At 41.3% G+C, this 23,787-nt stretch overlaps 1 protein-coding gene across 1 annotated transcript; it reads left to right on the top strand.

The window, feature by feature from the left end:
• The first annotated feature begins 11,539 nt into the window (after nucleotides 1-11,539).
• Nucleotides 11,540-14,334, top strand: DMC1 (DNA repair (Rad51) family protein). The gene is made up of 15 exons (XM_087396664.1): nucleotides 11,540-11,570; nucleotides 11,645-11,718; nucleotides 11,828-11,919; nucleotides 12,071-12,142; nucleotides 12,251-12,289; nucleotides 12,432-12,489; nucleotides 12,618-12,663; nucleotides 12,764-12,809; nucleotides 12,933-12,994; nucleotides 13,205-13,271; nucleotides 13,388-13,480; nucleotides 13,575-13,643; nucleotides 13,763-13,841; nucleotides 13,958-14,123; nucleotides 14,289-14,334. The coding sequence occupies exons 1-15, from the start codon at nucleotides 11,551-11,553 to the stop codon at nucleotides 14,332-14,334; spliced, it is 1,029 nt and encodes a 342-aa protein (XP_087252790.1). The 5' UTR covers nucleotides 11,540-11,550.
• Nucleotides 14,335-23,787: the final 9,453 nt, after the last annotated feature.

Below are 23,787 nucleotides of genomic sequence, written 5' to 3'. Positions count from 1 at the left end.
ATTGACTATTTTTGGCATTAGGGACGCCACCCATGTACATTCATACTTATTGACTATTTTTGGCATTGGTCCCTATATGCATACACATCAGCCTTGTATAGCCTCTTGACTACTCTCAACACATAATTGGTCATCACTTTACTAGAGGCTTAATCTTTGGCATCTTCCATCACATGACTTGGTTTAGAGTTTGATAGATCCCGTGCAAGCCCCCAATGGCAGATCGAGCATAAGACCTCAATGGAAGCTCTCACATAGTGTTTGCATGGGTAGACACTCTTACCGGTGTATGGGTAAAGCCTCTTACATAGAGCACCCAGCATGGAGTTATTCAGATCACACAAATGCTGATGATACACAAGTCATGGTTTTGAATGACATCCATGAGTGGAAAGAGAACCTACTTTGACAATTCATTGCCATAGGGTATGATGTAGACTCACGCATCATTGGTCTTGAGAGATTAGATGTAGATGCTTCAAATGTTAATATGGATCAGCTTACACTTTTTGATCATGCATATTTGACTATAAGCCCTAAGTACGAGGCACATTTGACAGTAAACCCTCAACATGATGCATATTTGATTGTAGCCCTCAGTATGAGGCACTCACATCTCTGGTAGCATGCATATATATATGACACATTGTATCACCCTTGGATCCAGTTGCCAACACCACCTTAGATTAGTAGATCATTCCTCAGCATGAGGACATTTATGCATTAGTGTGGTCCTGGCCCATTGCAGTGGACATCATTAGGTTCAGCCATAGCACAACCTAGGGAACCTCCGTGTTTTAGCAAGGTTTCAGCATGCACTTATGGCTATAGTATATAATATTATGTGATGCGATCCAGGACTTCATATCAATCCCTACATTAGCATTCGGCACCTCATTCACCTCAAGGACATCTTATGGGTTGTTAGAGGTATTTTAGGCTTGTAGGCCTTCTTACTATCAGCTCCTTCTTGATGAGCCTATGATAGATGCTACATCCCATGCCAAAGGACGTTTAGCCATGCAAACATCATATTACCTTCAACTCATGACCGTTGAGCATACAAGTTGGATAGGTTTTTATACCCTGTTAGTTTTACGGGCTGCTTATTTAGAAGTGCAGAGTATCATACTTGCACATTTGGCCCTAGCTTTTATGCAGCCCTTGAATCACTCTATCCACACCACCGACTATGAAGTCTCATTTGACCCCACATCATATGATAGAGACTTCTCTACTGTAGCATATCTTCGACATTGTTGTCAGTTCTTATGGGTTGGTGACACCCTTGTTTGTCACAACCTGCCGGATTCTTTCTCCATAGCTACATCATTTAGCTTCACATTTGGATTCCTCTTCTATATAGCAGCTGCACAGTCCATGATGACACATGACATGCTCATCTTTGACATGTTTGGCATGTAGCAATACACACCATTCTTCATGCAGTCATCTGTTGATCAACTAGTTTTCCATCCAGGTGGGCATCTTACTTTCTGGATTTCCTTCCTCTTCCCTTTAGTTTATATTTTGGGATTTGTTCCCAAAGGTGAAGGAGGACATACAACTTAAGAAGTGTAGCACATCTATGTACAAGATCACATAAGTTGTACTCATTGTATAGCCTTCCACTATGTAGTCACTTTGCTCACACATGCACATACTATTCTGATTCTTTTCTAGTTTTGGATGCTATCATATGCACCAAACAAAATCCACAAAAAGATCTTATACATGCACCCTCTACTTACCCCGTGGAATTTCAAAGGGGTGACAAAATATGAAGAGGGGAGAGGAGAAGAGTGGAGATGAGGAGAGAGGGCACAGCTAGAGAGCACACCACAAATGACTAACTGTACACTAGATTTAGTTCTATAGCCATGATGGTAGTCATAAGAGCATAGTTGGTGGTTTCCACCTGAATTGCTTTGCCTTTCTGAGCATATGTCAATCTGGCTGGTGGTCTGATTTCCCTAGTAGACCATCTGAGCTGCTGTGGCTCTGCTTGGGGTGTTGCTGGCAATTCTTGCTCTTCTTCATTAACCTGTTCTATAGATGACTGTGAAGTCGATGCTTCTATCTCCTGTGTAGGTGAGGTTTTCCATTCTGATTCCTCATCAAAGATTACATCTCTAGAGATAATGACTCTGCGGTTGATGGGATCATACAATTTGTATGATTTGCTTTCTTCACTATAGCCAACCATGATGCATTTGCATGACTTCGCATCCAATTTCCTGCGATGATCATCATGTATGTGGGCATATGCTATGCAACCAAATATGCGGAGATGCCCAATGTGTGGCTTGTGTCCAGTGAATGCTTCATAAGGAGTCATACCTTGTATCGGTTTGGTAGGAAGCCGATTAAGCAAGTACTTTGCTGTAGCTATTGCTTCTGCCCAATACTGATTCGAAAGATGCTTTTCACTAGGCATTGCTCTAGCACTGTCTGCTAAAGTCCCATTCTTCCTTTCAGCTCTTGCATTCTGCTGAGGAGTATCTGCACATGTGAATTGTCTTCGAATGCCATGATTTCTACAAAAGTTCATGAATGCTAAAGACATGTATTCACCTCCTCTGTCTGATCTCATGACCTTGATCTTTCTGCCCGTCTGGTTTTCTACCATGGCTTTAAATTCTTGAAAACTAGAAAACACTTCAGATTTCTCTTTCAGAAAGTAGACCCAACAATATCTGCTGTGGTCATCGATGAAGGTCAAGTAATAAAGTGAACCATTGATGTTGCGGGTCTGGGCATAACCCCATACATCTATATGTATCAAATCAAGAATACCTCGTGCACGTGAGGTACTTCTAACAAAGTTGGTTCGCTTTTGTTTGCCGAAGCAGCATGCTTCACAAACTTTTCCAAGAAACTATAGCTTCGGAATCCCAAATGCCATATTATGATTCCTGAGATCTAACAAGTACTTGAAGTTGACATGATGATATCTCTTATACCATTTTGCAGATAGTGGCATCTGTTGCGGTTGAACTGACATGGCATGCTTATCTGGTACTGTAGCTAGCATTCTGTATAAGCATCCTTTGACACCTTTTGCTACTAGCTGACATCTTTTAGATTTGTCTCTGATAATGCATTCATCATCGTCGAAGATGACTTTGTAGTTGTGTTCCGTCATTTGACCTACTGACAAAAGGTTTTTACTGATCTTCGGAACATAGAGCACATCTTTGACTAATCCTTTTGTACCAGTGAAATTGTTCATAGGGATAACACATGTCCCTTGAATTGGATTCAGTGTATTGTCTGTTATGTAGATGACATTCTTCTGTCCTTCTAATGGCTTCATTTCTGTGAACCATTCTTGATGATTTGTCATAAGAGATGATGCACCGCTGTCGATGTACCAAGGATCCTATTCCACTTGGTCGACTTGATAACTGAAATCCTCTTTGGGATTGAAATCAGTGTCTAGGTACACTACTGTATCAGTCTGATGCAATTCGTTGCTTGCAAGAAACATATTTCCATGTTCATTTGCAAAATGATTGTGACTAGAATGTCCACCACAATGATTTCCTCTTCCTCGCGAATTCCCTCGATTACTGTTGGATTGACCGCCTTGGTCGTACTGCTTCTTGCGGCAATCTCTTTCATAGTGTCCAAACTTGTGACAGTAGTTGCACTGAATGTTTGACACATTAGTGGATGCATTCCCTCGTCCTTGAAATCTTCCTCGATTGGAATGATTTCCCCTTTGCTGATTCTGATGTTGCTGAGGATGATGCTGCTGATGCTGATTCTGACTTTGATTTTGTTGCTGATGATGATGACCACTTTTCTGATATGATCTACCTCTGCTTCTGCCTTTGCCTCTGCTTCTATCTGAAGCTGTGAATGCCTGATCATTAGAATGACCTTTACGTGCTTGAATGGCCTGAGTCCTGAGTTCTTCACCAAGTAGAACTAACTAAAGTTGTTCCAGTGTCAGAATTTGCCATTGGATGGCAATACTCTGGACTAGATTCTCGTAACCCTCTCCTAGTCCATTCAGAATGAGTTGAACCATTTCTATGGGTACATAGTCTCTCCTGCTGCTGCAAGTTGATTGTTGTAGTCTTTGATGCGGAGTACATAAGCATGACCGGTTTCATTGGTGTTGCGGAAACTCTGGTTTATTTGGTTTCTCAGGGTGAGAATCCTGGATGTGTTCTTGGACTCATAGAGAGCGGCGAACATATCCCATGCTTCTTTTGATGTCTTGACTATGTTGAGCTATCCTAGCATGACATCTTGCACATTCTGCTTGATCAGGTGATAGGCATACTTGTCTTTCTTATCCCATTCTGCTTTAGCTCCGACAATGGCAGGATCTGCTACTGGTGCAAAAACTGTTTCTGTAGATGTAGATCCCGATTTAGATTCCGTTGCTGGTGCTATGACAACAGATGGAGTAGAGCTACTGGTAGCTGGATCGGCCAATGGTCTAGGTGTAGACCCATCGACATACTCCCATTTGTCCTGAAGCACAAGAATGGTCTCCATTCGGTATTTCCATGTACCGTAATTTGAGTTGTCTAACTTAGCAAATGCCTCCAGATTGAGGTTGCTAGTCGACATGGTGCAAGAAATGTACTCAAAAGTGTCGTGAAGATCTCTGTATGAATCAATTGCAAATACACTGACTATGCCAAGTGAAATCTCTGAACCGTCAGTGAAGATAGAACTACAGTATATAAAATCTAATCTGTATTACAAGGCTTGTGGCAATGATGCCGGGAATAGCCAAGAGGCTTTACAAGGCTAAAAATGATGTGCACGATGCCGTGAGATAGCCGAATAGGCTTTACAATGGTGGCATGTGTGTGTGAAATCAAATGCTATATGCCCACTGAATCAATCTGCAATGCCTCTGTACTCTGAAGTCTGCTCACTGAACTAATGAACGTAAGGTTTCAGGTAATGTAATGATGTGAAACTATATGTGAGCATATGGACTGACTCCGAGTAGGTACTAGTCAAGAATTTCGGGCATGGCTTAGATTGGCAACTTGGGGAAATTCAAAGCATCCCCTCTATGGCGATCTAGTCTACTCTGATCTAGATCTAAACCAATTGTCCGATCGATGAAACAACAGCAAATAATTCCTTTTCTTTTGTTCTTTTTAAGTGCTAGTCAGATGCGTCAATGTAGAGGCAAATGTGCGTGAAGGAAGTAGTTTTGACGGCGAGGCTCAAATGTGTGTAACTTGTGCCGAAATGTGTGTGTGATGTAACAAGCATGTAGAGCACAAAAAAACGAGCGACTTTCCTTTTTGGAGCACCCTCAAATTCTTCATGGATCAAGAGATATGACTTGATCTAGGTGGAGGGGCAAAAGGAGTGCAAATGGTGCTCAATGATGATGCGTCACTGTGAGTCACATGCAGTGATGATGTGGCACTGTGCCTAGCCAAAGGTGTGTCTATGAAGTCATGTGCTAACACGGCAACTATGTGCACATGCAGTGTGTGCACAGTGTGCCTGGCAAGGGGCTGTGCTTGCAGGGGTCAGTGCTGATTGGACAGTTGAGGTGTCACTATTGAGGTGGCACTACTAAGGTGGCACTATTGAGGTGGCAAAGGTGATGTGGCAGTGATGACATGGCTTGATGATGTGGCAGGATGATGTGGTAGTGGTGACATGGCAGGTGACGTTGGTCTACTGACGTGGCTGCCTACGTGGTGCTGATGACGTGGTAGTTGAGCTAGCAAGGGTGACGTGGTAGATAAGGTCTGCCACGTGGCTCAAGCCCTGGTGTGGTGACCCTGAGGATAAAGTTGGTGATAAGGCCACGTGTCTCTTTTTGGGAAGCTGGAATCTACCAGGATTCTGACGGAATCTTTAGGATTCCATCATCTTCTCCGTCGACGTCAAGGAATTAAAGAGGCTTGGAAATGATGCCTTGGAGCCCATTGGTAGAGGCGTTGAGGAAGCTTGGCGTGCATGCTGGTTGATGGCTTGCAAAGAGGAGCTCGTTGAGAGAGGCAGTTCTGTCGTCTCCTCTTGCGTGGGAATTGATCACTAGTTTCCACTTACAAGAGGTGGCAAAATGACAGCCAGCAATCTTAGAGTAGTGCAATGGCAAGTGGCTCGAAGAAAGAACCAGAGGCTCGAGTTTCTTGTACCTTGGTGGGATCTACAACTCGGCATTTTCGTCAATCAATTCCTCTCCATATTTGCATCCAAGAATGCTGACTTCAGACAAGGGACATTTTCGTTGCTCTTTCTTGAGGGCAGAAACGAGCCTGCCAGCAGCTTAGACATTGAAAAACATATATGGCCCCAGCATTTTCAAGAAAGGGCGAAACAGGTAGGATATGCGGTTGCCGCATTGGTTCGGATAGAGAAATAGATGGATGGGCTGGAGAGTGGCGCAAGGACCCTGAAGTCTGGCGGGTCTGTACCAGGAACTCCTGCTAGAAGGAAGTGCGTGTAGAAGAAGAAGTTTTGCTCATAGCTTAGAGTGTGCAGCCGTGGTCATAGCCGCATAGAAGGAGGTCCATCGGGAGTTACGTTTGGAGAAGGTTGCCGTAGATGGCAAACCCGATGACTGGTAGATTACTACACTCGTAGTAATCATGCATGCAAGCTCGGTGGTAACTAGAAGGTGAGTAATTGTGGGCCACTCCGATGGCTGGTAATTAACTGCCAGCCCAGTGGAATCTTATCCGCCACCACAAACGTGGTTGGTAATATTAGATGCCACCACCTCCAATCACTCATTACCATGTAAGGTAGTACTGTTGCCTTGAATTAATAAAAATTCGGGCCAACCACCATGGTGGCTCTCACCTTGATAGTGTAGTTGGGCTACACACTTAAGCCTCCGCTATTCCATTCCCTTAACTATTTTGTCTTCTATCCCTCTTGACCATTTCTATCTCCCTTGCATTCTTCCTACAACTTCTATCCCTCTCAATCATTTCTATCTCCCTTGCACTCTTTCTGCAACAACTACTATCCCCTCTCATAATGGACATTTCATAGTTTGGGAGCTCCTCACACAATCTTTCCTCCCCCTCTATAGCACAGGCAAGAGCCTCTCCTCCTGTAATCTTGAAATCATGAAATATGGGAGCTCCTCACTCGCTCTTCAAAATCCCAATTTAGATGCTCTCAGCAACTTCACTAGGTTGGTACTGGAAGTGAACATGTAGGAGGGGCAAATAGTTTGTCAAGGTCAAAAGATTACCATCACTAAAAGCATGCTTTAAGAAATGAAATAAGTAAACTATCCCAAAGCTCAATCACAAACAACCACCGGGTTGGTTTAGGCACCACTGACCTGCCTGGTATCTAGCATGTGTATGATGTGCTCTTCAAACACCTTGCATCCCATCTGTGTTTTACAGATGTCCTTTCTATTTGGAGAAACTCTCGTTATTTTTTGCCAAAACGTCACCACTTTAGTAATGACTTCCGCACTTAGGCTGTCTCTCCTTTTCTTGTGTTCTGTTGAAGCCCATTGACTTCTTGGATCGGGATGATCGTGCATTGCTTCTGCTCTACGTTCAGCGGCTAGAACCATCTTGTTCCTTTTGATTGACTCGATACTGGTAACCACCTGAATGGCTTGATGTTGTTGCCTCAAATGCTCCCATCAATTCTGACACCACAGCTCATGTTCTTCACTTCGATAGCAATGATCGAATGCATGCATCTGCCTCTTCCTGTTATTGCTCTGCAATGAGTCTTCTTTCTTCTCGTTGTTTCTCCCTTTGTAGATGCTGCAAAAGTGTCTTCTATTGTCATTTAGATACCGTGCCAGCGCTTTCCTCGACCCGTGATCTGTTCCTTGTGCCTTGACTGGGCTTTTCAGCTTTCCTATCTCATAGCCTTTGTCTGCTTCTCTTGCAAGACATGGCGAGTTGCATGTTGCCATTGATGCCATGGCCACAATCAATCTAGAATAGACCCAGAGAAGCTAGTTGGTGGGCAAGAAAAGAATAGAAGACAATGCCAAAACAAAGTCTACATGAGGTCATGTCGAGGTGCATGCCGGTTGCAGGGTGGGAGTAGGTTGCAAGTACTTAATCTTCCAAGATTTGATGGGCGAGAGGTGTGAAAATTCAAAATTTGCAGGAGCAGCAAAATTTTCAGCCCTAGTTTTCCCCCTCTGGCGATACACGTCAGTAGAATTGGATATCCCAAACAAGTGCAATGCTCGTGCAATGTGGCCTAAAATGCTTCAAAATACAAATAGGCCAAAGGGCATGCTATCAAGTTTGATGTTGTGTATTATGAAATGCAATGACCTTTGGCATGCTTACGAGCCATATAGCAAGCAAGTGCATGGAAAAAGAAATAATTCAAAATTGTAAATATTGTTGGATTTGTTAAAAGACCTTTTCACATGCACAAATTTCACATTTTCAACTTCTTCCTTTTTAGGTTGAATCTAGATACCAATACCAAAAACTATCAATGTTTTAAGACCTCCATGCAGTGGTCCCACTAGTTGGGATTCCAAATTTTCAATCATTTTTGTTTTCAACAAATTGTCAAAAAGTTATGGAGCGTGCCCTCAAATGGGTGTGCATCAGTTTAGCACAGTATTGGAGGCTAGTTAATCCATGCCTAATGTTCCCATTTAGGTATGTCCTTGGGTTGAGGAGAAGCTCACGTAGTGTACTTTTGAATGATTACTTGGTTGCATGTATGTACAGAACAAAATTTTGATGTTTTTGAATAAATTGCTATATCCTATAGTTTTCAGGGTGCATGCTTCACATGCAACATAGCACTTGTAATGCTTTAACGGTATCTTTCCAAATCCTTATTCCACAATTTTTTGGTCTCATTTTCAAATTTGGAATGTGTACTACAACTTGAAGACAAAGTTTGCCGAATTCCATTGAGCAATGCATAAGTTATGGGTCATGCAAGATACCTATATATAGAAAATTCCCTAAACCTCACCAAAAATGGCTACACCCAGCAAACAATGACCCTCTAGCATCTATCATATAAAATCTAAGTAAATTATCAAGACATATGTGCCTTAATAGAGCTTTGTGCTGATTCAAGTTTCATCAAAATCAAATAGTTGAGCACAAAGTTATGACCATTTTACCACCAAGGGGTCAAGATGGCCCCAGAATTTGTCCTCTTTTCGCATCAATTTTGCCTAGAAGAATGCTCTGTCAATACTGCACCTTTTTCAATGATCCAAGGCACATGGATTTTGTGTAGAAGAAAAGTGTATACACTCACAATATCTTTACAAAAGATTGGCCCATGTGGTTGTCATGTGTGTCCAAAGGAAAATAGGTTTTAGGCGAGATGAGAAAGGAGAGAGAAGAGAGGAAACCTTGGGACAAGTGAGATGACTTGATCTCAATTTCCATGGGAGATGATGGTATATACACTCAAAATATATTTACAAGAGATTGACCCATGTGGTTGTCGTGAATGTCCTAAGGAAGATAGGTTTTAGGCGAGATGAGCAAGGAGCAACAAGAGAGGAAAACTTGGGAGGAGCGAGATGACTTGATCTCAATTTCCATGGGAGATGATGCTACAACTCACTAATGTCATATCAATAGAGGTTTTATCCATCCAAGAGAGAGAGAGAGAGAGAGAGAGAGAGAGAGAGAGAGCTCCAAGGCTACTCATGGAAGAAGAAGCAACTAGGTAGAAGTGGACTCCAAACTCTACATAAGGAAACATCTACCTGAGGGAATGAGAGATGGCTCATGGAAGAGGCTTGAGGATACAAGAGCTACAATGGAATGTGGCCTAATGGTGGAAGGCTTATTGAACAAGGGAGAGGAGGGCTCCTTTTATATATACTTTTTCACCCTCTTTCACCCAATTACAATTGATGCCTATAGATTCCTTTTTCCATCAAGCACATTAGCCCGTATTTTACCATCCATGTCCTTCTTGGCCACTCTTGATATGTGTCCCATCAAAAGATCCTCATGACTCTTTTTAAAATAGGTTCTTCTCGCATGGGGCCCTGAGGATCCTCTCTTTCCATATGTCTACATCCTCCATATTCCACATAGAAATTAAAGTATTCCTCTTGATTTCACACTCCTCAACATACCTTCCATATGCTTGGAATGTGATCCCTCTTACATTATTAAGCACACATGGACAGAAGCCCCACTTCTTTATATGACTCACTCTTCCTATTTTGAAAACCCCCATAATATCTCAATCACAAATAACTATCATCCTATACCAATATTTATCATTGATACACATGATATTTACAATAATCCATTCCACTCATCCTCTGAATCCATAACAGTGATACCAATACCAATTTATAAGAGATATCAAATTTTTGTGTCACTCTCTGTGTGCATGCATGCGTGCTTGCATGCACTGTGTGCGTGCATGTGCATGTGTGCTTGCATGCGTGTGCATGTGTGTGTGTGTGCACGTGCGTGCGAGCAAGCGAGCATGCATGCATGCATGTGTGTGCGTGCGTGCGTGTGTGCATGCATACGTGCATGCGTGTGTGTGTGTGTGTGTGTGTGTGTGTGTGTGTGTGTGTGTGTGTGTGAGAGAGAGAGAGAGAGAGAGAGAGAGAGAGAGAGCATGACACCCACATTCCACCTAGGCATGTCGATATAACTAGATTGATGTTTATTCATATCATATGCAATCCCACATACCTAGGTTGAGGTATTCATGCCACATAATGAGCCACCTAGGCCCCACATACCTAGATCCATATATCTATGCCACATCATGAGCCGCCTGCACTCCACATACTTAGAGCAAGGCAACTATGCCACATCATCCTCTACAACTGTGCCTAGATGGAGGATCTATGCCCCACATCTTTGCTCTACATAGCTAAATTGAGTCACATCATGAGCCACCTAAGCATGTCCCACATATGTACTAGATCTAGGTATCCATGCCACATCATGAGCCCCTATTCTCACATACAAAATCGAACTCTCTTTCCACATCATATGCCACCTAGACATGCTCCACATACCTAGATCGATGTATTTATGCCGCATCATGAGCCACCTAAGCAGGTTGCACATACCTAGGTCAAGGTACTTATTCCACATGTGCATTGTCCCATACCATCATTAAGGTATTTGGTAACACTACGATGCCATCTCATATGGCAACAATATAATCATGTGATGCTACCACATGCGATTTATCAATTCTTGAATACCTTAATCGAGGTATTATTGCATCCTGGGGTGTCCCCCACTTTGCCTAGAAAGAACCAAATGTGGACACCCTTAGCTTCCAACCACTCAAATTTGAAAGTTAAGGAAGCTAGGGGTTTCAATTAAGTTTATAAAATATGGAGGCCTCCAAGGTCACAATGCTAAAACTCCATAAACCGGCAGGTGCTGGATCTAAAGAGGGATAACATACTCAGGAACAATTAGTTTTAGCCCCTTGGCAAGAGAGTCCATTCTTCATAGTTGAACAACAAGAGAGGGGAAACCTTCAAAGTTTCTGTCATCTCTGTTTTTCTCCGTCTTGTTTGCCACTGCTTCTCTTTCATTTCGCTCCCCAACACAATTTTTGCAGCTTCCTTCCTTCTTTCATGCCATGGATCTCGTCGAATTGAAGTAAGTTCATCCCTCCCGATTCCCTTTTTTATAAACACCACGCTCATCTCTTGTAGCCCGCGGATTTTGTGCAGAGACGATCATGCTTTGGTGGATGCTTTGGACGCGGATGTCGAAGAGGAGGACGCCTTCGAATTGATCGAAAAACGTCGGGTTCTTGTTTTCCCAAAAATTGTTTCATTCATCCTTCACATCACCTGTTCTGCGCCTCCTGTCCTGCTTATAATTCTGCAACAACGGCTTCATGATTTGAGCAGTCACTGCGCATGGCATCAACGCGGGAGACATCAAGAAGCTGCAAGATGCAGGAATTTACACTTGCAACGGCCTACTCATGCAAACGAAGAAGGTACTTGCATAAACGATCACCTTTGCTCGTCGATTCTGGCTTTTATTTTATTTTTTCAGTGAACTCTAGATTCTGGCTTTTGACCAAAACTGCAAAAAAAAACAAGTCGCTCTGCTGTCTCTTATTGAGTAATTCTGATTGAGCCTCCCAGAGCCTTACTGGTATCAAAGGTTTGTCCGAGGCAAAGGTCGACAAAATACTAGAAGCAACAGAGAAACTTGTGGTGCGTAGATCGATATCCCTTTGAATGGGAGGTACATAGGCAATGTGCTAAGTCGTGTTTGCTGGTCTTTACGCGTTTACAGTGATTATCCACATCTTTGGTGTGCAGCATTTTGGTTATATCACAGGAAATGAAATCCTTCAGAGGGTAAGAACATCATCCATTATGCGTACGGGATACAGTGAATCCTGTCGAGAGCTCTGTATCTTTTCTTCCTTGATTGTTTCTTGAACGGCTCGGTGGTGGAAAGAAGAGACAATGAACGATTGCTAACCGTGTGAATTCGCAGCGCAAAGCTGTGGTGCACATAACTACTGGAAGCCAAGCATTGGATGACGTTCTTGGTGGTAGGATACCTTTCTATTCTTATTAAAGTAAGATAGCGAGATACGCTGTTTTAGAAGGTGAGATCTGCTGCAACGCAGACAGTTTCCGCTGCCAGCAGCCACTAATGTGTAACCTTTGACGCATGAAGGTGGTATTGAAACTCTCGCACTGACAGAAGCATTTGGAGAATTTAGGTCTGCTCATTGCTGCCGCTCGCAAAGATCCTTGCTTGAAGTTTCTCATGTTTCTTATTCGTTGCTGCATTGTAATCCGTGTGCGTATCGGACTTTGCAGAACTGGGAAAACTCAACTGGCTCACACTTTGTGCGTCTCAACACAGGTCTTTGGCTTCACTGATCAAATTCTTTTGAGGTTCAAGGTTTCCAAGGATTGATTGATTGAACTTGATGCTTGTAGGCGTACCGTTTGTGCGATTTGACATAACTCGATGATTTGATTGTAGCTTCCTCTATCTATGCATGGAGGAAATGGGAAGGTGGCTTACATTGACACTGAAGGCACATTGTATCCGTCACTGGCATGCCTAGTGCCAATACTTAGTGTTGACGACAAAACGATCCTGTGCTGCTTTTGAATGGCTGTTTCAAATTTTTCCGATCTCTTTCAAGATCTTCACAGTAGATGCACGATACCACTCCACTGTTACGATATGTATAGCTCGCAAAGTCGCAATTAGTATTTCCCTCTTGAGCTGACCTTGACAAGGAATCACAGCCGACCAGATCGCATATTTCCTATTGCGGAGAGGTTCGGATTAGATCCCGTGGCGGTCCTTGATAATGTAGGTCATCTTTGTTAGATAGTTGCTGTCTATCTAACACATTTTCCAATTTCCTCTTCCGAATCGTGTACAAAGCAAAGATCGTCAGTCTCTGAGCAGCATCCGCTATGCAACAGATTATCTACGCACGCGCTTATACGCACGAACATCAGTTCAACCTTCTCCTTGGTCTTGCTGCCAAGATGTCAGAAGAGCCGTTTAGACTTCTGGTACCCGATTTGCCCTTTCTCTTCCGCAAATAGAAAGAAGTTTCGATTTTCTATGGCGCAGAAAAGTTCATCAACAGACGAACTCAACTCGCAGATTGTAGACTCCATCACTGCATTGTTTAGAGTAGATTTCAGCGGTCGAGGAGAACTTGCTGAACGCCAGGTATAGAAGCGCCTGTTAGTGCGGGCCTATGTTTTATGTTTGTGTTCTATCGCAGCAAGGTGCTCTTACAAGCGCCGTCAAGCGGAATCCCATGATGTTTCACTGTTCTTTTCTTGCAGCAAAAGTTAGCTCAAGTCCTTTCCAGACTCACAAAGATTGCCGAGGAGTTCAACGTTGCAGTTTACATGACAAATCAAGGTACTTTTTCGGCATTGATGGAATTATTCTCTGTACTTAAGCTTTCAGCTCAGCATACTAGCGTAGCAAAGGAGAAGTTAATTGTATTGAATGGACAAAGGCTGCTTATTTTGCAGTGATCGCTGACCCTGGAGGAGGAACGTTTCTGGCCGATCCGAAAAAACCAGCTGGTGGTCATGTTTTGGCTCACGCTTCAACAATGCGGCTTATGCTCAGGAAAGGCAAGGGCGAGCAGAGAATTTGCAAAATCTTCGACTCTCCAAACTTACCGGAAGCTGAAGCAATATCCTTTTCCAGATTTCATAGAAAAAACTTCGCATCAGAGTTTGTACAGGCAAGGGAACAAGGTCAAGTTCTTATTTTTCAGAGTTGGGGTCGATATATGTTAATACTCTAGATGCAGTATCTCCGAAGTTCCAAATGGAAGCCTTAACGGTAGTGGAGATAAGTCTTTCAGATTACACCAGGCGGTATTGCAGACGCCAAGGATTGAGTTGATGAGTCTCTTCCAGCTGCCATAAGCATCGCCTTTCTTTCGACTATCTGTTGGAACCATCCTTATAGCCTGAAGAATTCAAAGGCAAGAAACTATGGTTCTTTATCTGAGCTTCCAAATCGGGTTCTAGTTATCTTCGTTTAAATCTCTCACTTTTGAGAGTTTTCTTGCCAAAAACTTTTAACTAAGACGTGTGTTTCACACGTCTCTTTAGTCTGCATTTTTCTTGCCAATGTGTAAATGCAAATGTTTCAGCTTTCACTAATTTCCATACATGACTGTTAATGAATGCATTGCTTGACTTACGCTGATCATTGTATACTTCCCTTTGGAAAGGTCTCCTTACTCACATTTGAATTCTTGAATACATTAGTTGTAAGTTGTTTCTCTTAGCTCGTATCCTAGAGCATTTCGTTTCTCTTCTCCAATCACCCTTGACATTTGCTTATTCAAAATAGTTTTCATGTATATATCAACCGCTTAAATGATTTGCATTCGCCTCCTTAAGTCATTATCTATTTCTTTGTGATACAATTGTGATCATAGTTACTTGTAGATGTTTAGACTATGACAACGCATAGCCCCTTCTTCTAAATTGTGAAGTAAAGAAAAACCAAACTTGAAGTCTTTCAAACTTAACACTAATTGTGAAGTAAAGAAAAACCAAACTTGAAGTCTTTCAAACTTAACACTTTGGCATGTTGAGATCTCTTCAAAAGCTTTAAGGACACTAAAAATGATGGGGATATATGAATCACTTGAAATCCACCATGCACAAGAGAAATATAGCCATGTCTATAGATTCACTAAAAGGGGCAAAAGACTAAATGTGTGCGGTCAAGTAGGATCTAGTATTTAGTTATATTGCAATCTCAACTTTATTGTACACTTTGCCACCTCAAAATAATTTCACATTTGCATTAAAATGCTTCATTGCCACTTATCCACCTCTTCACAGATTCTCCGTTCTAAACCTTTTTGCAAATGGTATGTTTTGACATTTCAATGTCCATTATAAGAAAAATATGACTTGTAGTATATTTACAAAGAAAGTGTGTGAGTTCCTTTGTTAGAAACCGCAAGCATTTGGCTATAATTATAAGTGTTAGTTTGTAAGAGTTATAGCAAGTATCCTTTGCAAATGCCACAAGTCACATAGTGAAGATAATGTCGACAACAGATCATTTGTTTTCCATCTACCTCCACTTAGCACTTGGCATACAAAGCTAGAAAACTAGATTGATATCCAACACCCATTTTAAGTTAATGCACCTCCATGAGTAGCAAACCAACCCATAATAAACAAGCAAGAGTCAAGGATTGTGCATGACTCCAATTTTAGGAATAGATCATTATTAACATCCATCTCTAAAGGTTTGTGTAATTTTTCATGTATGATTTACTATTATAGTTCTTATAACTGAGAAACTTGCGTTAAAAGTGAAGTGTCAAAGATAATCAAATTTAATAAATTTGAGAGAATCGCTTAAAGTTTAAAGTGTAGTGCGAAAATTTAAAAAACGAAGGTCAACTACTTAAGATTATAAATATTATTATTATGGTTAGCTACTTAAGAAATGAATTCATATTATGGTTAGCTACTCAAGATTTAATAAATCTTACACACATCATCATTGTCGGGTGATAGCCACAGAACTTGGTTAAGAACTTGATTACCCACTTAAGAAGTAACCATGTCCCGAGAGGATGTTGCCTCCGACTCATTCCCAGACCGGAAGAATCCGATTCCCTTACTGGGGTTGGTCGTGGTTAAAATACTGGAAGAGACACATCATCTTCCTAGTCGATTGAAAAATGAAGGAGAATTCACAACACTAGATGTAAAAATTTATCTTTCCACGGTCCCCATGTTGGCTACGATATGGTTTGGGCTGCTAGCCAGTTTACTAATAGAAATAAATCGATTCTTTCTGGATGCCTTGATATTTCCATTTCTCTAATCGAGGGGAGGCGGGGGTTGAGCAAAACAAAGGTAAGGTGGGAGAAATAGATCGATTTCTGTGAGGGGAGCAGTGAGCGATCCATTCATTACTCGAAATTGATAAATTGGGAATTCTACTAATAATTTATTACTAAGACGGTATCTTCCCATCCACTCCTCCCCCATTTCCTTCACTTATTTCAATGAATCCTATGGCTAAAAGTAGAGATGTGAGTGTAACTATTGCTTTGGAATGCACAAGTTGCACCCAAAAAGGGACTGACAACAAATCTCTAGGTATTTTTTGATATACTACGTGTAAGAATCGTTGCAATACACCTACTTGATTGGAATCGAGGAGATATTGTCCCTGCTACTACAAACATACCATTCACAAATAGTCGAAGAAATAAGTGATCTATTTCTAATCAACTAGAACATAATCAATAGTTTTTGGAAATGTCATGAAAGGTATTGCGAATAAATCTAAGCAGTCTTCGTGTAGACATTCTCCATCCATCTGATCTGACGATATTATTGACTACTAAAATATAAGTTTACTCCGTTGATTTGTAAGTGAACAAGGAAGGATTTCACTCAGATGAATGAGTAGGTTGACCCCGAAACAACAGCACTCAATAGTTGTCGCAATCAAAAGAGCTCGTATTTTAGCTTTGCCACCATTCTTGAATAACAAGAATTAGAACTTGCATTGCTAGCGACTAGACAATTAAGTTCTAGTTTGAAAGATTTGGCATTCAAGTGACTACTCGATCCTCTTAACCCTAAATGGAGAAATTAATAGGAGTCGAAACCAATACTTCGGGTGGAATATTTGTAGTTTACTACCATCCATTCCACCTCTCTGGGAGACAATATCCGGAAAGGTTTCTTATTTTCAACTAGTAGATTCATATATAGGTAGTTGTGCAATCTCGAAAAAATAGTAAGTATCGAGGATAGCTATCTATGCAGGTATTTTGCGATTCACATAAACTCAATTTTCATATAAATTGTGAAATCATCCTATTATGAGAAATTCCATTCCCTAGTGCTGCTACATTGATCCAGGCAATCTGTAAGCGACAAATTTCTCTCTTTCGATTACTCCTATCTCGATAAGTAGAAGCCAATGCTTTCATTTCCTGTTGATTCGCCATTCTAAATAGCTTTGAATGAGCTCCCCTAAATCCAAATGTAATTTCAAGAATACTTTTGCAATGTTTTCAAGCCACAAATCTGCATTTTACCCTAGTCATTGAGTGTTTACCCTCACAAAATATCAAAATTATTCTTTGGGGGCTCTATCTGTCACACTGATGATACAAACCCCCCCCCTTAATTCTTGAATGAATCCCACCTCTCTCATATCATTAGAACCGTCTGGATGTATCCTTCTAGTAAGAAGACGGAATTGCTAAGTGGAGATCTGGTGGCATGCACGGTCGTGGCGGCACACCAAAACTCTCAATTCCCGCACTCGTGATATCCGAATTATTCAGATAAGTAGGATCAAAAATAGTTGAAATAGAATCTGCATCTGGTCACTTAATTCTTTTGAAAGAACAATTCCCGCAAGAGACTTTCCTATCTGACGTAGAAAATAATGATTCCAATGGCTTTTGCTACCTTAACCTTCCCGTCCACAAATCCCCAAGATCAGATGCCTCTTGATAAAGAAGTTGCACCAAAGGGAGTTATGGATTCCAAAGTTTCTGTAGTATCTTCCTTGACAATTGGGTCCTTCTTATACACTGGAGCCTATGATTTCCCAATGATAGGGGAAATGGAATTACTGTGGGTAAGTCGTATAGTTTCTGATCCCCAGCTCCACTCAAGACTTGAGAGATCTAGTAAAGAGTTTCATCCTAGAAAGACTTATTTGTATAGTAACGGTATTTCACTTCGGTAGTTGGTTGGATGGTTGACCCAAAGCTACCGCCATTGGAGGATTCCAGTAGATATCATTGTCATCGAAGCGAAGAACACGAACTATGGTGTCACGATTGGTGGGAGCATTCAAGGAAGCAACATCAAGCCATTCAGATGATTATCAGTCTTGAGTCTTCACAAGCTTTAGCCTGCACCCTAAATTTTGTAAAATAACAACCCTACCAACACCTCGGGAGATGCATGCCCAAGAGGCGATACTCTCTAACCTGAGAAATAGCCTATAGAAATTAAAAGGGGTGCACATCTTAGATCAACTAGCTACAAAGAGGGTGACATTAGCTATGTTGGTGTCCCCTGAAATAAATGAGAAATGGCTTGGGCGCACAATGAAGATGTTGTCAATCAGAAGGACCAACGTGGCTCCAGTGGGTGAAGATAGAGCAGTTCAAAGCAATGCACGATCATCTCGATCCGAGAAGGATGTGGGCTTCAACAAAAGGCAAGAAAAGGAGAGACAGCCTAAGTGCGGAAGTCATTACTATAGTGATGACGTTTTGACACAAAAATTCAAGAGTTTCTCCAAATAAAAAGGATTGGAATGCAAGGTGTTTGAGGAGCGCATTGTACACATGCTAGATACAATGCAGGTCAGTGGTGCCTAAACCAGCCCAGTGGTTGTTTGTGATTGAGATTTGGAATAGTTTATTTCTTTCATTTCTTAAACTAGGCTTGGACTAACTGTGATTGTCCTAAGCCAGCCCGATGGTTGGAACATGATGCAACCGCAGGCTGGTTCAGCTCAATCGCCAATTATGTGATTGTCATGAACCAACGTGGTTGAATAGACATTAGTTGTTGTCCAGCCCGATGGCATGGTTGAGCACAAATTAATAGTAATATATTTTGCAATAGATTGTTATTTTACTAAACCAGCCCGATGGTTGGAACATCATGCAACCGTGGCTACTTCAGCTCAATCACCAGTTATGTGATTGTCCTGAACCAGCATGGTTGAATAAACATTAGTTATTGACTAGCCCGGTGGTTGAAATTATTGTGTTTCTTAGTACTTAAATTCGTTAAATTTAATTTACTGCTATTTAGGGCATATACCACTATTTCTAGACCGGGATGGCTTGAACTTAACGTGATTGTCCTAAACAAGCCCAATGTCGATTCATGACAAACAGCAAGCAGTTTTACTGACATAAATTATGATTGAAATTGTGAAATTCAGAAATGAAAAGCAATATATTGTTATTTGTAATTGTAAAATTCAGAAATGAAAAGCAATATACTTGTTATTGTCTAATATGTGAAGTTGAGACCATCAGGCTAAACCAGCCCAATGGTTGAAATTGTGACAGTGTCCTAAACCATCTCAGTGGTTGCAATTGTGATTGTCCTAAATGTGTCCTAAACCAGTCTAATGGTTGACTATCCTAAACATGTCCTAAACCAGCCCAGTAGTTGACTGTCCTTAACGTGTCCTAAACCAGCTCGGTGATTGAAATCATGACTATCCTAAACCAGCGTAGTGGTTGAAAATCGTTTTGCTTCATTATATACTTTATTAGACTGTGTTTTGTCTTCTGTTTAGTAGTAGCAAAAAGGGGATCACTGTTATGTTGTTCCCGCATGTTAGGTCAGTAGATGGAGTTGTATCTCAAGTTTATGGATCAAAAATTGGGCAGAGAAGCTTTGAGCACTGTAAGCTCTGGTACATCAGGAAACTCAAAGACATAAATGTTTGTTGTTGCAAAACACACATAGACTGGCACGCTATGAATGACTTGAGATCTGGTCGTGTTGGAGCATTGCTCCATGGGGATCGATGCCCATGCCTCCCCAATGAATGCGCAATCTATAGGCCACTTGGATCCCCATTGTGTGTTGCAAGGGAGGGCACGTTTTGTAGCCTAAGGTCTCTATGGAAGCCAGTGGTTCGTCCAAAGAGAGACCATGAGTGGCACTGGATTGAATGCATTCATAGTACATGCAAGCATTGTAGTTTGAAGCTGAAGAAGAAGACATTCAATGTCTGTCCAAATGAAATGAGGGAAGACAACCATGTTGCTCTAAAATGGAGGAGATTTGAAAATGTCAATGTTGAAGGATCTTTCTACTACATTGGGAATGGTTGAAAAAGGAAAATCCCCATGCAAAAAATATAAAATAACATTGGGTGTGGTTAGATGGTGCTGCCTCTCAATTTAAATCATCCCGTGGATTCTACTTTGTCTCAAGATTCAAATCTCTACTCGCGGTCTAGACATGATGTGGAATTTCTTTGGGTCTAGCCATGGCAAGGGTGAATATGATGGATACGGTGATATTATTAAGCATGCTCTTTTTAAACACCAATTAGCATGCCCTCAAGAAAAACTCAATGATGCCCAAGATGCTCTAACATGGCTTACAGCCAACCTCTCCACATGCACGCATTCAACATATAGTAAACAAAGCCTTAAGAATACTATAGTACACAGAGTGTTCCATGATGTGGAATTTCTTTGGGTCTAGCCATGGCAAGGGTGAACATGATGGATACGGTGGTGTTATTAAGTAAGCTCTATTTAAACACCAATTAGCATGCCCTCAAGAAAAACTCAATGATGCCCAAGATGCTGTAACATGACTTATAGCCAACCTCTCCACAGGCGCGCATTCAACATATAGTAAACAAAGCCTTAAGAATACTATAGTACACAAAGTGTTCCATGAAGTGAAAGTGGATGAAGTGCAAAGGAGAAGCCACCACGATTGTGAGAAAATTGAAGGAGTTCGTGGTTTGCATAGCATATGGGGCTTTTCAAACAACCAAATGACTAAAACAAGAAAACTTTCTTGTTTCTGTAGTGCATACATCATAGGGGATCATGATGATTAATGTGAGAACATTGCAATTGTGAAGACATGGGAGCGAGTTCAAGTTTTCCCTCTATGTTCAGATGGAGTGACAAATAATGGAGAGACAAACGACTCACCACAATTTGGGGTGAGTTTAGGTCATCTAACTGTCTAGAAGAGGGGAATAACTTTGCAGTTGTCACAGCATCTGGGGAGAACGAGGAAGATGACCCATACTTTTTGCTATAGTGCACAAAACCTAAGCACAAGGTTGAGGAAACATTTAAGTATAATTGGGGAACAACCTATGAGAAGTGGGATGTAGAAGTCAGAGCTTTTTAGTACAAAAAAACATCCAAGAGAGGCCAGAATTATGCATTGCTACATAAGAGTCCACACACATGTGTGCACTCTCATCTAGTAAGAGCTGTTAAGTTCCAGATGCAACCTGTGCCACAACAAAAGAAGGGCAAGAGTGTCTTCAAATTGGATTTAGACACGCATGGGCACATCTTGGGGTGTCTTGGAGTGGTGGATGAGGATGACTGAGATAGTACTAAGAAAATGCAGTCTCATTGCAAGGAAACAATATTCCACTTGTCCTAGAAGATGGAATTTGTATTTGAGACTATGCTTCTTTTTATTATATCCCAAACAACCACCGTGTTGGTTTTATTAAATTATTTTTATAAATCCCAAACAGTAAATCCCATGCTTGTTTTAAGTATATCCCAACAACCACCGTGTTGGTTTCCCATAATGAATCCACACATCCACAAATCCATTCATCTTGTAATAATAGAAGCAAACCACCATACTAGTGGCTATTAATATCCTAGTGCAACCACCGCATTGACAATCACTTATCTTGCACTACTGCAATGCTATCCCTATACTACTGCCATGCTATCCTAAAATTTGTTGCACAATACTATACTAAAACAGTCCCCTTTAGACTGTTTATTGTTTTGTTAACCATCAGATTTCATCCCATTGTTTTGAATATATCCCAACAACCAACGCGTTGGTTTCCCATAACGAATCCACACATCCACAAATCCATTCATTTTGTAGTAATAGAAGCAAACCACTGCGCTAGTCATTGTTAACACCCTAGTGCAACCAACCACCATGCTGTTGGCAATAACTTATCCTGCACTACTACCATGCATAATCCCTACACTACTACCACACTATCCTAAAATTTGTTGCACAATGCTATACTAAAATAGTCCCCTTTAGATTGGTTATCGTTAACCGTCAGATTTCAACCACTGGACTACTTAAAACATTTAAGATTAACATGGAAGCAGGTCAATACAAAATCAGGTATTACAAGCACCATGAGAAAGTCAACAAGTCCAAGAAATGTCTGCAAGATTTTTACTTTTTCAAAATACAACAACATTTTACGACTCAAGGAAACTCCATTCCCAACTATCTTATCATCCTCTCTATAGCAAGCATCTCCTAGCTCTTTAGTCCAGTCTGATGCACAGATCTCTTCACACACTCGAATTACACAATTACACACTGCTTGCTTGACTTTGCTGACTTATATGCCCACAGTAACTCCTTTCACTAGGAGTCCTCTTCATCTTGTTCTTTGTGCTCTATACATCTTCGTGCCTCTATCATTGTGGGGGTTAAAGGTCACTATGCCTTTACCCCGATTATGTACAATACTCACACACATATATAAATGAATGAAAAGAAGATTAGGGTGTTCTGCACCCACCAAAACTTGTGTGGCTCTCTGTTTCTCTCTCTCCCTCTTCCGTTCTTGCTTCCGTTGAGAGCACTCTCAACTGGTATCAGAGCCCGAGTGGATCTAGCTGAGCATGTGTGAATGCCTAGAAGCTTAGCAACTCTATGGGAGGAAGGAGAAGCTCTGTGGGAAGCTTTGTGGGCAACTTTACTTGCATCCGTGTGCAAAGACCTTGGAAGAACCTTTGGAAAAGTCACTTTGGCTTTGCAAAGTGGTTTTGAGAGCCTCTAAAGTGTTTTTAAAGAAAAAGTCGTTTTTTGAGCTTTTCCCTGTTCCGTTCGATGACAGAGACTCCATATTGACGTGTAGAGGCAACTATTGCTTTCTTTTGTGTCCACTTCACTTCAAAATCTTGGAAACACCTTCATTCTTGAATCTAGGATCATTTAATTGGATTTATAACTCACTGTGTCAGTTCCTACATTTTTCTGCCCGGGTGTTGGAACTCAAGTTTGGAGTAACCATTTGTAGATCTGTCAATTCCGATGGACTCAGGAGGTCCTAAAACTTCTATGTTGCTCATCATTCACACTCTAGTGGAGTTTACAAACAGCTCTATTTCCAAAAACGTTTTTCAATCCATGTGTTGGACCCAGTGATTGAGACCACGGTTTCCAAAATTGTCTATCCCATTGTGTTCGGATGCCCAAATACCCCTACCTGTCAGTTCTTGTGCGATTCGGTGGAGTATTTTCAGAGTTATAGATCTCTGTGTATTCGATTTCATCTCTCTGTTATGTATTTTTTCATTCTAAGGCTTTGAAACCTTAGATTTATGCCACATGGCAGTGGATAAGTGTTGACTCCCATTTCTCACTCATCGGTTGGGATTTTGGAGTTCCGGCAAAAGAAAGATATTTGCAGATTTTCTTGTTGAGTCCGATTATGCAATGGCACCCATATTTTGAGGCATCTCAGGTTCTATTTTCAGTAGTGGTCTTTTCCGTGGGAGCATGTTTTTTTAGCATACCTTATGCAGATCACTCTGGTTGTAGTT

This window comes from Dipteris shenzhenensis, chromosome 25, assembly GCF_047967505.1.
Source record: "Dipteris shenzhenensis isolate YYH24624 ecotype China chromosome 25, Dip_SZ_1.0, whole genome shotgun sequence".
In the NCBI taxonomy this organism is placed as follows: domain Eukaryota; kingdom Viridiplantae; phylum Streptophyta; class Polypodiopsida; order Gleicheniales; family Dipteridaceae; genus Dipteris; species Dipteris shenzhenensis.
The sequence above is the reverse complement of the archived record's forward strand: the minus strand, read 5'-3'. Positions and strand labels throughout refer to the sequence as shown.